This window comes from Scyliorhinus canicula, chromosome 24 (genome assembly GCF_902713615.1).
Source record: "Scyliorhinus canicula chromosome 24, sScyCan1.1, whole genome shotgun sequence".
In the NCBI taxonomy this organism is placed as follows: Eukaryota; Metazoa; Chordata; class Chondrichthyes; order Carcharhiniformes; family Scyliorhinidae; genus Scyliorhinus; species Scyliorhinus canicula.
Genome location: NC_052169.1, coordinates 12,749,883 through 12,764,140, shown reverse-complemented (window position 1 = coordinate 12,764,140; position 14,258 = coordinate 12,749,883). Strand labels below are relative to the sequence as shown.

Sequence of the window (14,258 nt, the reverse complement as noted above, 5' to 3'; positions counted from 1 at the left end):
GCTTGTTAGCTGAATTGGACATTCTGAATTCTCCCTCAGCGTAACCCGAACAGGCGCCGGAATGTGGCGACGAGGGTATTTTCACAGTAACTTCATTGCAGCGATAATGTAAGCCTACTTGTGGCACTAATAGAGATTATTATTAAATGAGCTGAATTTGCAGCCTTTGCTGCCGCAGGCCGTGTCTCCACCTCCTGGGCCAGCCCGCAGGGGAAAAGCAGCAGCACCAGATAGAAATGAGAAACCTACAGCCGGAATTAAGGTGCGACACATCCCTAAACAACTTACTCACACGAGTTTTGAAAACCTTAACAAAGTGATTGAATTTAACTTCTTGAAAACAAATAAATAAAGGCTGAAGTCGGTTAAATAATTTATTATTGTTTAACACTCTGGCAAACTATGGTTTAGAAATAAAAATGGGCTGAATTCTCAGGTCTCCCAGTGATGTGTTTTTCCGCGGCTCGCCGTTCGCCAGGATTCTTTCTTTCCGCCGCTGCCGAATGGGGATTTCCCACTGAAGCCATCCCACGCCGCTGGGGGTGCGCTGCCAGCGGGAAAAGAGAATCCCAACGGATGGAGAGTTCAGGCCAAGGTCTAAACTAAATAGAGACGGTACTGCAACAGATACATTGTCCAGAAGAAATTCAAACAGGGGATAAATTTAACAAGATGAAGGCAATTTGAAGTAAGCTCCTTTTCCAGCTGTATCCTGTATCACCAACTGGAGAAAAGCTAAACGTATTCCCCCGGTCACGCGTCTATCAATTTTTTAAGTTCCTGCTCCACTTGTTCCACAAATTCTGGGAAACCCTGATCCAGAAGACAGAGTCGCAGGAAAGGACCCAACTCCTCCGCGTTCAACGTTGATTGCTGATAGGCCAATGGCAGCTCAGGCGATGTAGCTCCCAGCATGGACTAGGGAAGAAAAGCCCAGGTTACGGAATTGAAATTATTTTAACAGATCTAAATGTTTTGTCATTCAATTAATTATGCTCTCTCAAGCTTCCGTAGCTTTTACCGGAATGCAGGCTATATCAATAAAAGTCCTAAATTAACTCTGCTTTTCAACTTCAAGTTAAAGGAAGATTAGCTTGCAACTTCTCAGCTCGTGAGACAGCATCTGTGAGTGAGAAATAGAGTTAACGTTACAGGCCAAGGGCCTATTTACAGAACCGGAGGGAGAAATGTAATAGAGGCGAGTGAAGGGGGTGAGGAAGGGGCAAACAAAACGGAACGTCTGTTATAGGGTGGAGGGATTAATTATCTGAAGATTCATGGTACAAAAGGGCAAATGGAGTGGCACCGGCTATGGTAAGATTTGCCCAAAGTGGGTCTGAATGGCAGGTTAACCAACAGTTGCGTCTGAAAACAAAAATGTGAAAAATAAGATTGAGAATTTACGGTCTGGAATTGGCAAACTGGAGGCTGAGTCCAAAAGCTGCAAAGTGTTGAATTGAAAACTTGGATTGGATTTGATTTTATTGCCACGTGTGCCGAGGTACAGTGAAAAGTATTATTCTGCGTACAGTCCAGACATGAAAAAACGTCGGACATTTGATAAATACACAATGCAAATACATAGACACAGACATCGGGTGAAACATACAGAGTGTAGTATGAGAGGCAGTTTCTCGAGCGAGCGTTGACCTTTATACAAACACTGCAGCAGGCCGAGGGCAGAAAAGTCTGAGGTAAGAGGATTAAAATGACAAGCAACTGGAAACTCGGGGTCATGTTTGCAGACCGAGTGTAGGAGTCCCACAAAGCGATCTACCCAATCTGTGCTTGGCCTCCCCAATGTATAGATCACATTGTCAGCAGCCAATACAGTACACTAAATTGAGAGGAGTGCACGTGAACAGCTGCTTCACCTGGAAGGAGTGTTTAGGGCCTTGGATGGTGAGGAGGTTAAGGTCAAATCGCAGGGGTTACATCTCCTGCGCATGCAATGGGAAGGTGCTGTGTTTAGTTCAGCTCTGAAGGCCTTTGGCCACGTCGCTCCACAGATGCCGCCAAACCTGCGCGAGTATTTCCAGCATTTTCTGTTTTTATTATCCCATATTAGCAATCTGCGAATGTCTGAACTGAACTACCTGCTTCATTTGTAAAACGGATATTGTTCATTAGCTCCTTGGGAAGTTAACCAGCACTCTGGCTCATTACACTGAAATCCACCAAATAGATGTTTCAACATCAGGGGCGGGATTCTCCCGTACCCGGCGGAGCCCCGGCGGGACGGAGTGGCGTGAACCACTCTGGCGTCGGGCCGCCCCAAAGGTGCAGACTCCACCGCACATTTAGGGGCTAGGCCCGCCCCGGAGCGGTTGGCGCCCCGCCGGCTGGAGCGTCAGCGGGTGCTGTGTCAACCCCGCGCATGCGCGTCACCTACGCATCGGCCATGGCGGAGGCTGATGGCTGCGCGTAGGAAAAGAGTGCCTCCACGGCAAAGGCCCGCCCGCGGATCGGTGGGCCCCGGTCGCGGGCCAGGCCACCATGGGGGCATCCCCCGGGGCCAGATTGCCCCACGCCCCTCCCAGGACCCCGGAGCCTACCCACACTGCCAGGTCCGACCGGTAAGGGACCTGGTTCAATTCACACCGGCCAGACCGCCATAGAAGCAGCGGGACTTTGGCCCATCTCGGGCCGGAGAATCGCCGGGTGGGGGCCCGCCGACCTGCGTGGCGCGATTCCTGCCCCCGCCGAATCTCCGGTGCTGGAGAATTCGGCGGCCAGCGGGGGCGGGGTTCACGCCGCCCCTCCCGGCGATTCTCCAACCTGGCGGGGGGGGGTCGGAGAATCCCGCCCCAGATGCCTTGTCACTGTTGCATCATTTTGACAACTCGAGTTTAAGAACAGTACTTCGGAAACGAGTATATGCTATGATGTTGCAACATAAACATGGATTTGATCATACTGATCCACTTAGCAAAATACAACAGCTTCCTTCATAGTAAACTTACACATACCTAAAGAAAGCTAATGTCGATATGCCAGAATACAAGTTGGCATATTTTCCACCTTAGTCATAGAATCCTGCCAGTACGGATGGAGGCCATTCGGGTCATCGGGTCTGCAACAGCCCTTCGAAAGAGCACCCGACCTAGGCCTATGCTCCAACCCCGCCAACCCAATAACCCCATCTAACCTTTTGGCCACTAAGGGGCAGTTTTGCGTGGCCAATCAACCTAACCAGCACATCGTTGGACTATGGGAGGACACTGGAGCATGTGGAGGAAACCCACGCAGACATGGGGAGAACATTAGGGGCAGCACGGTAGCATGGTGGTTTGCATAAATGCTTCACAGCTCCAGGGTCCCAGGTTCGATTCCCAGCTGGGTCACTGTCTGTGTGGAGTCTGCACGTCCTCCCCGTGTGTGCGTGGGTTTCCTCCGGGTGCTCCGGTTTCCTCCCACAGTCCAAAGATGTGCGGGTTAGGTGGATTGGCCATGCTAAATTGCCCGTAGTGTCCTAAAAAGTAAGGTTAAGGGGGGGGTTGTTGGGTTACGGGTATAGGTGGATATGTGGGTTTGAGTAGGGTGATCATTGCTCGGCACAACATTGAGGGCCGAAGGGCCTGTTCTGTGCTGTACTGTTCTATGTTCTAACATGCAAACTCCTCACGGACAGTCACCCGAGGCCGGAATTGAACCTGGGTACCTGGCACTGAATATATATATATATATATATTTTTTAAAAAATTTAGAGTACCCAACCAATTAGGTTTTTCCAATTAAGGGGCAATTTAGCATGGCCAATTCACCTACCCTGCACATCTTTGGGTTGTGGGGGTGAAACCCACGCAGACACGGGGAGAATGTGCAAACTCCACACAGACAGTGACCCTGGGTCGGGATTTGAACCCGGGTCCTCAGCGCCGTAGGCAGCAATGCTAACCATTGTGCCACCGTGCTGCCCTCCCCCATCACTGAATATAATGTGGGGAAATGGATTCCTATTTGAAATTTCTACACTGTATAATAAATAGCAGTGCTTGCGTTTTGCAAGAGTGTATTGATAATGATCTAAATATTTTAGCAACGTCATGCCTTCTTTTGTGAAATCACAAACCTGTTCTAAAAACATTCATGATTTTGTTGGAAAGATGAATCTCATCGCGAACACACCTTAACCAGAAGAAACATTTCCATAAACTCACTGACTGGAGGAAATCTTCCCACTGATTGCAGAAAATATTGGCACTAACTTACAGTAACTAGAGAAACTAGTTATTTTCACTAATGCCCTGTGGCCCAGAGGAAATGATCGGGGAAAACTTTCTACTCCATGATAACGGGCAGCACGGTAGCACAAGTGGATAGCACTGTGGCTTCACAGCGCTAGGGTCCCAGGTTCAATTTCCCGCTTGGGTCACTGCCTGTGCGGAGTCTGCACGTTCTCCCCGTGTCTGCGTGGGTTTCCTCCGGGCACTCCGGTTTCATCCCACAGTCCAAAGACATGCAGGTTAGGTGGATTAGCCATGATAAATTGCCCTTAGTGACCAAAAGGGTTAGGAGGAGCTATAGGGTTACGGGGATAAGGTGGATGTGAGGGCTTAAGTGGGTCGGTGCAGACTCGATGGGCCGAATGGCCTCCTTCTGCACTGTATGTTCTAAAAAAAAAATAACTCGGGAAATTCATTCAAAGAGTGTGGGGCAACCAATATCCCTGGGTTGCTATATTTTTGCATTAACTGATTAATTTCTCACCTTTCAGTCCATATCTTGAAAAACTGCATTGTCTTTGTTAACAGAGACTCTATCCTCCATAAACACGAGAAGTGTTTTGGAGGGATTGGCATAGGGACAGAAAAGGCTCAACTCCTTTGATACTGAGAAACTCAACTTTTCCTGTCAGAATTGGGAATGATCAAGTATCCTGTCACATATCTTGTCTTTCAACACATCGAGAGGTACAAACAATAGGCGGCAGATTACGATACAGCAGAATAACCTTTGTTCTCGGAGGGCAGCATGGTGGCCCAGTGGTTAGCACTGCTGCCCAACAGCACCAGGCTCCAGGATTCACTTCCAGCCTCGGATGACCACATGGAGTTTGCACCTTCTCCCCGTGTCTGCGTGGGTTTTCTCCGGCTGCTCTGGTTTCCTCCCACAATCCAAAGATCTGCAGATTAGATGGATTGGCCGTGATAAATTGCCCCATAAATGTCCAAAGATGCGCAGGTGAGGTGGGGTTGTGGGGATAGGGCGGGGGAGTGGGCCTGGGTAGGGTGCTCTTTCAGAGGTCGGTACAGACTCGAAGGGCCGAATGGCCTCCTTCGGCTCTGCAGGGATTCCATGGATTCTATGTTTTGCGATGGCATGAAACAAAACAGAGACACATCCTTTTCATTCTCAGCTTTCTAATTTGTGCCTTCACTTTCCCCGATTTCCATTTTTTATTGACCATCCATTCCCCCTTTTCTCCTTAGCTGTTGCACCAGCTAAGTTTAGAACTGACGTGGAGCTTAAAGTAAAATGTCTTAAAAATGCCTTGATCAAAAATTACACAGTGAAAGCAATTAGTCAACAAAGGACGAGAGCAAGGTTGCACTCATATACGTACTTTTCAGGAGGAGGTGGTAGCATAGTGGTATTGCCACTGGACTAGCAAACCAGAGACCCAGAGTAATGCTCTTTCACCCAGGTTCAAATCCCGCCACTGCAGGTGGCAAAATCTGAATTCAATACAAATCTGGAATTAAAAGTCTAACTAATAAAAAGTCGTAAAAACCCAACTGGTTCACTAATGTCCTTTGGGGAAGAAAATCTGTTGCCCTTACCTGGCATGGCCTACATGTGACTCCAGACCCACAGCAACGTGGTTGACACTCAACTGCCCCCTCAAGGGCAATTAGGGATGGGAATTTGTTCTTACTTCCCAAGAACAAATAAAAGAAAAATACATCGGGTCTCCTAAATTGCTTAAAATCTAATCATAGAATTTACAGTGGCGAAGGAGGCCATTTGGCCCATCGGGTCTTGGAAAGAGCACACTACCCAAACCTCCACCTTATCCCATAACCCCACCCAACACTAAGGGCAATTTTGGACACTAAGGACAATTTATCACGGCCAATCCACCTAACCTGCACATCTTTGGACTGTGGGAGGAAACCGGAGCACCCGGAGGAAACCCATGCACACACAGGGAGAACGTGCAGACTCCACACAGACGGTGACCCAAGCCGGGAATCGAACCCTGGAGCTGTGAAGCAATCGTACTAATGACTATCCTACCGTGCTGCCCTAATCCCTTCTGAACTTTTTTCATTGCTGTACAGTGAAATATGAAGAGTAAGATACCACTGGATTAAATAAGATAATTTTTTTTAAAGCATCTGGGTGAGTCTCATATTCGGCTCCCGAATCTTTTAAGAACTGAGCCTGGACCACCCAGACTGAGCTCGAGACCAAAATCAGCATTTAGCGTTAAATCGCGAGTCAGAAGACCACATTTGGCTTTCAAAAGCAATTTTAATCACCCTCCTGGTCTGGGAAATGTCGTAACGTCACTGGAACAAGGAGGTTCACACTGCATGAAATCGACCCAACATCCTTTCTGAGAGTACCTTCCGTCTGGACTGATTTACAAAAATTAGAGGAGGATTTGATTCAAGGTTCCAGATTTTCTACATAGTTGAAGGGGGTTGGTTGCTCCTACATACCTTTGCTAGTTGTTTCATGGATACCCTGCCCTCGAGAAGGGTACTTTGCGCTTCTATTTGCCCCACCTCCAGGCCTCGTCCCTGTGACTAAAAGATTAAGAGTCAGAATGTTAAAATGCTAAAGTTAATGACAGAACCGCCTCAACCAGGAGTGCCGTGTGGCAAATGTCAAATCAAAGCTTTGTAGCTACCGTGTAGTTAGCATCTGTGCGCACAGAGCTAATCTCAGCAGTACCTGTGTGATAACTGTTGCAATTGTTAGCGGCTTTAAACCAGAGTTCGCCTTACGGCAGGTGGGCTGCCTGTGCAGATCACAAACAAGCCACACGAGAAATTGAGAGGTGATTCTCTTTCTGGTTTTCCCTCTCCTGTGGACGTCAGCAAGGCTGCTGCCTCCTCCCACCAGCACAACTGACACTGGGGCCTCCGAGGATCAGGCAGCCTGAACCCAGTGCTAACTACTTTTTATGCACTGTACATCGACACATTCAGGCCACTCACTGTAAATGCCAATGTTATCATGGCTTTGAATAATTCATATCTCCAGGGGGAATACCTTGAATGAAACTGATGGTAAAATTGCCTTGTAATTACTACCCAATCATGGAAAAAGCCAGTGAGCTGCTCCTGCCTATAAATTTCTGTTTTGCATGTATATCCACTCATTCTGACTTCAATGTGAATGGATTCTTTTTTATTTCAAGGAGATGCAAAGGAACAAGTATTCAGTTCAGCTGGATGAATTAAATTATGTATTGGATATGTTGTTGGATTTTCAGCTTTCTAGTTATCCAACATATATAATCCCTGATCATGTTCCAGATTACGCAGGGAATTATTAGTCACTCGTTCGCATTTATTACTTTCCTGAAACAAAAACAAGTCTGAAAGATTAATTCTCAGGAGGAGTGTTTTGCAACATGGAAAAAACGAGAACAAGCAGGTGTATCAACTCACCCACCTTTGTCCTGCCCACCTCCCAACTACGTGTCTCTGAATTTTGTGGCATTTTGATCTCTCTGTAGACGGGGCTATCCCGCCAATCAAGGCAATAGCAAAATCCCTCCATTTAAATAATAGGGCCTGCTGATCTAAAAGGGATTTTTCACAACTACTATCAAATCCTGCTTTAATTTCAATCTTGCGCTTTCTCTCGGCGACAGTAGGTAGGTAGGTGGAAGCAGCTGGAACATCAACAATTTATCAGACCGCGGGGAAAGAGGGAGAATGGGAGAAATACTGGATAAAAGAGGGCGGGAAGAAGTTTGGAAAAAGTGGGATTCATGACATTGAGTCATTCTCTCCAGCAGGACCTCGGCGGCATGCCAACCTGAGCTGACGGGCGATAGGTAACACTGGCGTGACACAAGTGCCAGGCAACGATGGTCTTGATGGTCATCTTGTGACCCCCAAAATCTCTTCACTGTCTACAGTACTCAGGCCAGGTGCAAGATGGAATGCTCACCACTAAGTATGTTCAACAGAGAAAATCAACACCCAAGAAGCTCTGTCCCAAGGACAGATGCTGATGTCAATGCCTTGCATGCAGGCATTGTGACTGAAAATTTCACATGTGGGATCTTCCCAATGGTGACAACTTCGTAAACAAACCAAACTCCAGCCAGATGTTTACCATAGACGAGCTCAACCCATGAAACAAAACCCAAGTCCTTATTCACGCAAAGCAGGAATAGTCTATAATGAATAAAATGTAACACCTTTCCCGACCGTGCAGTTCAATATCTAACAAAAATAATTAATTGCTTTCTGGACCATTCAGATCATGCAATCAGAATACTCATGCTCATTCGTGTCCCCTTTGAATTTTTAATCTTTTTAAATCCCTAGGCCAAGTGTGATGAAGCAACGTTCTATTTATTATTTTTCCCTAGCTGCCCTGCAATGGACCTGGTCCTCACTCTCGCCCTTGAACACTGTCGTCTTTGTGATTATGATGCTCCCATAATGACACTAAGCAGATAATTCAAAGAGGCAGATCAAATGAAGACAATGGGATTGTGATCTGTGCCCAAAACAAGATGATGTATGACTTTAAAGGGGAATTTGGAGGTACGGGCCGACAACACTGTTCCTCTTGGTTTTCTCAGTGGGCAGAGGTCACAGGGAAACAGAGTGCTGTCGATGAAACGTGGAGTGAATTGATGTAGTGCATGCTACAGCCACAGAGCACTGGTAGATCAGAGAGTGCATTTTAAATTGGGTGGTGGGGAACCAATTAAATTAACTGCTCTGCCGTGGACAGTTTCTTGAGTGTTAGTTTTTTGTTGCACATACCGAGCGGTGAACATTCCATCTTGCACCTGACCTGAATATTGCAAACATTGAAGAGATTTTTTTTTTCGGTTGGCACAAGGTGAGCTTTTTCTTTCCTCAAGGTCATCGTTACCTGGCATTTGCATCACGCCAGTCACTTTTCAGCTCAAGTCTCGATGTCATCCTGTTCTTGTCCTGTTATAGGTTTGTTTCAGCATCAGAGGAACTGTGAGTGAAGGTGAAACTGTGGAACCGACAACAAGCAGCCCTCTTCCTGACCTTATGGCAAGGGGTTTACTAATGGACCAGCTGAAGATTACCAAGGAACTCCTACCGGTTCCTCAGCAAGCAACTTCCTCTGTGTCAGACCATTACAATTTCCTGTCCTGTCCCTCCCGATTTGCTGCCCATTGCAATCATTTCAGACATAACAGGTGGCATTGTTCAAAGCTAATAAAAGGGCAAAGGTAGTCTCAATGATCCCGGCAGCTATCACAATCTCAGTCGTACCCACTTCGTATGGAAAAGGCTGGGCTGGGCTTGATAAATGTCATCGCAGAGGATTGCTCACAAGCCAGCACTTAGCACGAGGTGGTAGTTTAAAGAGAAGGGCATTAAAGCTAATAGATGGGATCACTCACCAACATCAACATGAATAGCAATGCTTCTCACAGCAGTTTTTTAACGTGACCTACTCTGCAACACCCCTTGTAGATAAGCTGATCGTCGGTGGTTTAAGGGATTTCACATGTACAGGGCATTCATGATATAGAGAGGGGCCATGCTGAAAGTTTTGATGGCATGTTAACGTTACACGCTGATAGAGGTTTCAAGTAGATTCAGCTCAATCACGGTGTTATAACATTAAGTTGCAGCAAAATGAACTGGGATGCCACAAGCGGGGCTGTTTTCCCCTCTGCTAATCCTACCTCCAGCTCCAAACTTCCAGAGAGGCTGATGTTTGTTGGCTGGCTCAACTGTAGGGCTTGGTTCTGAACGTTTCCATCAGGATTCTGTACATCGATATACTGAAGGAGCATTTGCACACAGGCGGAGCAGCGTTCCAGTGCTTGCTTGTGCAAATCTCCACTGAACTGCACTCGGAACATGCGGCTTTCGTTCTAGAGGAGAGCAAAAGGAGAAAAAAGGGCAATCATAGATGTGGGTCGGGAATCCCAATCAGTCAGAGAATTCACGTCGGCCCAAAAGCGGGATCAGCGCCCAGCAGCAGACCCGTCCCCAGTCCAGCCCCGCCTATAGTGTGCTTCCTGTCGGGATAATTCAAACAGCTGATATTTATTCATTTAGAATGCGGTTAACATGCTGGAAGCCTAAATCGCCCACCTAATTATACTCCCGAGCTTCACAGCGGGTGCTCCATTGGGCCGATCTTGGTGCAAGTATTGATGTGCGCTGTACTGGCTTGTTGGATGCCGGGGGGGGGGGGGGGGGTGGGGGGGGTGGGTGGGGGGGGGGGGGGGGTGTAAAGACTATTGTTACGTGCCCCTCTACCTCTGCCAGGCTGCAGAGGGAGGGTCTGCCAAGAGTCCAGGGGTTGGGTGGGTCTGTGCTGTGGATAAGGCATCGACCCCGGGACTCTCGTTGGGATGGAAGACCAATGTCTGGACTGCTCCTTCCAGTCCTGGACAACCTGAAGATCACTCTTGGCATGGTAATCTTTGTTCAAAATCATCATCCTTGTCTAACCTGCTTAAACTCTGAAGTGACCTTCTCACTCTGAACTGCTCTGCCTGACAGCTGGGCGGCACGGTAGCACAGTGGTTAGCAATGTTGCTTCACAGCGCCAGGATCCCAGGTTCGATATCCGGCTTGGGCCGCTGTTTGTGCAGAGTCTGTGAATTCTCCACGTGTCTGCATGGGTTTCCTCCGGGTGCTCCAGTTTCCTCCTACAAGACGTGCTCGTTAGGTGACTTGGACATTCTGAATTCTCTCTCCGTATACCCGAACAGGCACCAGAATGTGGTGACTAGGGGCTTTTCACAGTAACTCCATTGCAGTGTTAATGTGAGCCTACTTGTGACAATAAAAATTATTTTTATGAGATAAGACGGTTGACAGCGAATGAACAGATCAGACGGTTCATTGAGGATGCAAGCCAAGAATACTTTTCCTGCCTCACATCTGCTCCCCCAACCCAATGCTGTTCAACTGTAAATTCTGCACTGTAAATTCTATGATGATTCTATGAACTGCTGCTTTTTCAAGTGTCAGAGCCTTCCTAGAAAGCCCACATCTCTTGAAAAGCCTTGAAATCTGCCTAAATCCTTTGAAATGCCTTGCATTCAATTTCACAGTGCAGTACCTTTAACTCGCCTTTAATTGACCATCAGGTTTAAACGCAACTACTAGGCGGTTTGTTTATTTATCTTTCCCTTCTCGCTTGAACACACCTGAAGTATCATCTATTGATCCTAACTACAATGTTTATAAACATTCTTGTTCTGACTGACAGCTGCTGGCCACTTCAACAATCTTAAGCGCTCTCACTTTCTCTTTCACCAACCGCAGAAAGCCGGAGTCAAAGCTCCAGGTTTGGGTTCCACCCCAAGACTTGATGGCCAAGGAAGGTGTGGTCATAATGCGGCCACAACAGGTTGATTATCAACCTACGACTGCATCAATGGCAGGTGGTAAGTGCAGGGGCTGTTCTTGGTCAGTCATGTGATAGAAGGAAGTTGGCACCTTTAGCATCACTATCCTCCGTATTGTCACGATCCCAGTTGATGTTATAACTGGATGGGAGGATCCCAGAATGGTACCCTGGCCCAAAAGACCATAACTTTTGATTTTCTTTATAAAATGTGGAGGAACAGAGACACAGGATTATTAATTAGTTTCAAGAACAAGAAGAAAATATTTATTGTCATTAAAAAATTGGATTATAATACAATACTCCTCCCTTCACTTCACAAATCCACACCGATTTAAAGATTAATACAGACTACAAAATACATCTAAAGCTACAATGGTCTCATTAACACAAAAAGTCCCTTTTGAGCACACAAAATGACTGTGGCCAAATACACACTCTGCTCTGAACCCAAATTATTGTCTGTGGATTTCTCCTTAAAATCCCCCCAGATAACCATCACGTTAGAGTTTTCAAACTCCTCTCCGAAAAACATGCATTCAGATCTTCACTCATAAGCTTTCCCCTAATTTTTAATAATCTTTATTATCACAACTAGGCTGACATTAATACTGCAATGAAGTTTCTGTGAAAATCCCCTAGTCACCACATTCCGGCGCCTGTTTGCGTCCAAAGAGGGAGAATTCAGAATGTCCAATATATCGAATAGCACGTCTTTCAGGACTTGTGGGAGGAAACCGGAGCACCCGGAGGAAACCCACGCAGACACAGGGAGAACGTGCAGACCTCACACAGACAATGACCCAAGCCGGGAATCAAACCTGGGACACTGGCGCTGTGAAGCCATAGTGCTAACCACTAAGCTACTGTGCTGCAGACTAGTGATTTGCACTGCAAAATGCAGATCAGGGCAAAGATTCTCCCCTACCCGGCAGAGCGAGGGGTCCCAGCGTGTCGGAGTGGCGTGAACCACTCCGGCGTCGGGCCGCCCCCAAAGGTGCGGAAGTCTCCGCACCACTCCGCCGGCTGGCGTTAACGGCCTTTGGTGCCACGCCAGCCAGGGCCGAAAGGACTTCGCTAGCCGGCGTAAGTCCGTGTATGCGCCGGAGCATCAGCGGCTGCTGACGTCATACCAGCGCATGCGCAGGGGAGGGGGTCTCTTCCGCCTCCGCCATGGTGAAGACCATGGCAAAGGCGGAAGAAAAAGAGTGGCCCCACGGCACAGGCCCAACCGCCGATCAGTGGGCCCCGATCGTGGGACAGGCCACCTTGGGGGCACCCCCCGGGGTCAGATCGCTCTGCGCTCCCCCCAGGACCCCGGAGCCCGCCTGCACCGCCAACCCCGCCGGTCAGGCAGGTGGTTTGATCCACACCGGCGGGATAGGCCTGTCAGCGGCGGAACTTTGTCCCATCGCGGGCCGGAGAATCGCCGCGGGGGGGCGACCGACCGGCGCGGGGGGCCCTCCGACTGGGGGTCGGAGAATCACGCCCCAGGTTTTTCAAATTACGTTTTTAAACAAAGCTTCTGCTCCACTGAACAACAAATACAGTACGGGAATTTGCACTAAAGCCTTTAGGATTTCTTTGTCTTGTCTGCTGTGCAAACTGCTTACATTGCTTCAACTTTCAATTCCCAGGCTGTATTAAAATATCAAGCATTTCATCCACCTCAGATGCCTGTTGTCCCACTTTAAATCCAGTTACTGCACTGCCTCTTTAACTCTTTGTTTACTCTCCCTTGAATTCCTCCAACAATGCCTTGGACTCTATTCACTTAACTCAAGATTTTTTAAAGATGCATTTCGAGTACCCAATTATATTTTATCCAATTAAGGGGCAATTTAACGTGGCCAATCCACCTAACCTACACATCTTTGGGTTGTGGGGTGAAACCCACGCAGACACAGGGAGAATGTGCAAACTCCACACAAACAGTGACCCGGGGCCAGGATAAACCCGGGTTCTCAGCGCCTTCGGCAGCATTGCTAACCACTGTGCCACCGTGCCGCCCCACTTAACTCCAGACTTCTTGGACACTTCTCTTTGTTTTTCTAGTTTCCTGAACAAGCTGGACTTCAGATTTCCAGCATCTGTTTTCTTAAACATTACTCCATGGTATGGCTTTTCTTCTTGCAAGGCTGAGACATATGTTCCCTCTTTAGTCTTCAAAAACCAACTGAATCTAGAAGAGCTGTGAGAGCTGTCTTCTCCCTCACTACCTGTCGCCAACTGCAATCAACTTAACCAAAGGAAAACTTAAAAGCGTCTCGACCATGCAAGGCCTCAATTACTAAGCAGCCACTGCTGGTTTATTTACTCTTGATGTTGTAGCCCTCTCGAAGCACAATTGAATATAGAACATAGAACAGTACAGCACAGTACAAGCCCTTCAGCCCAAGATGTTGTGCTGACCATTTCTCCTAAGATCAACCTAACCTACACCCCTTCAATTGACTGCTGTCCATGTGCCTGTCAAAGTCGCTTAAAAGTCCCTAATGACTCTGACTCCACCACCTCCGCTCACAGTTGCATTCCACGCACCCAACACTCTCTGTGTAAAGAGCCTACCTCTAACATCTCCCCTATACCTTCCTCCAATCACCTTAAAACTATGTCCCCTCGTGACAGCCATTTCGGCCCTGGGAAAAGTCTGTGCCTATCCACTCTATCCATGTCTCTCATCACCTTGTACACCTCTATCAAGT

General features: G+C 47.6%; 1 protein-coding gene across 2 annotated transcripts in view; it reads right to left on the bottom strand.

Moving 5' to 3' along the window:
• Nucleotides 1–361: 361 nt before the first annotated feature.
• rec114 (REC114 meiotic recombination protein) overlaps nucleotides 362–14,258 on the bottom strand; it is a 32,700-nt gene continuing 18,803 nt past the window's right edge. The window contains exons 4-7 of one of the 2 annotated variants that reach the window (XM_038784518.1): nucleotides 9,872–10,063; nucleotides 6,669–6,755; nucleotides 4,955–5,125; nucleotides 362–918 (exon numbers count right to left, since the gene is read on the bottom strand). In XM_038784518.1, coding sequence (XP_038640446.1) covers nucleotides 754–918; nucleotides 4,955–5,125; nucleotides 6,669–6,755; nucleotides 9,872–10,063 — 615 coding nt within the window. In that variant the 3' untranslated portion in view covers nucleotides 362–753. The remainder of the gene's footprint in view (nucleotides 919–4,954; nucleotides 5,126–6,668; nucleotides 6,756–9,871; nucleotides 10,064–14,258) is intronic. The other variant, XM_038784519.1, reaches the window with a different exon arrangement.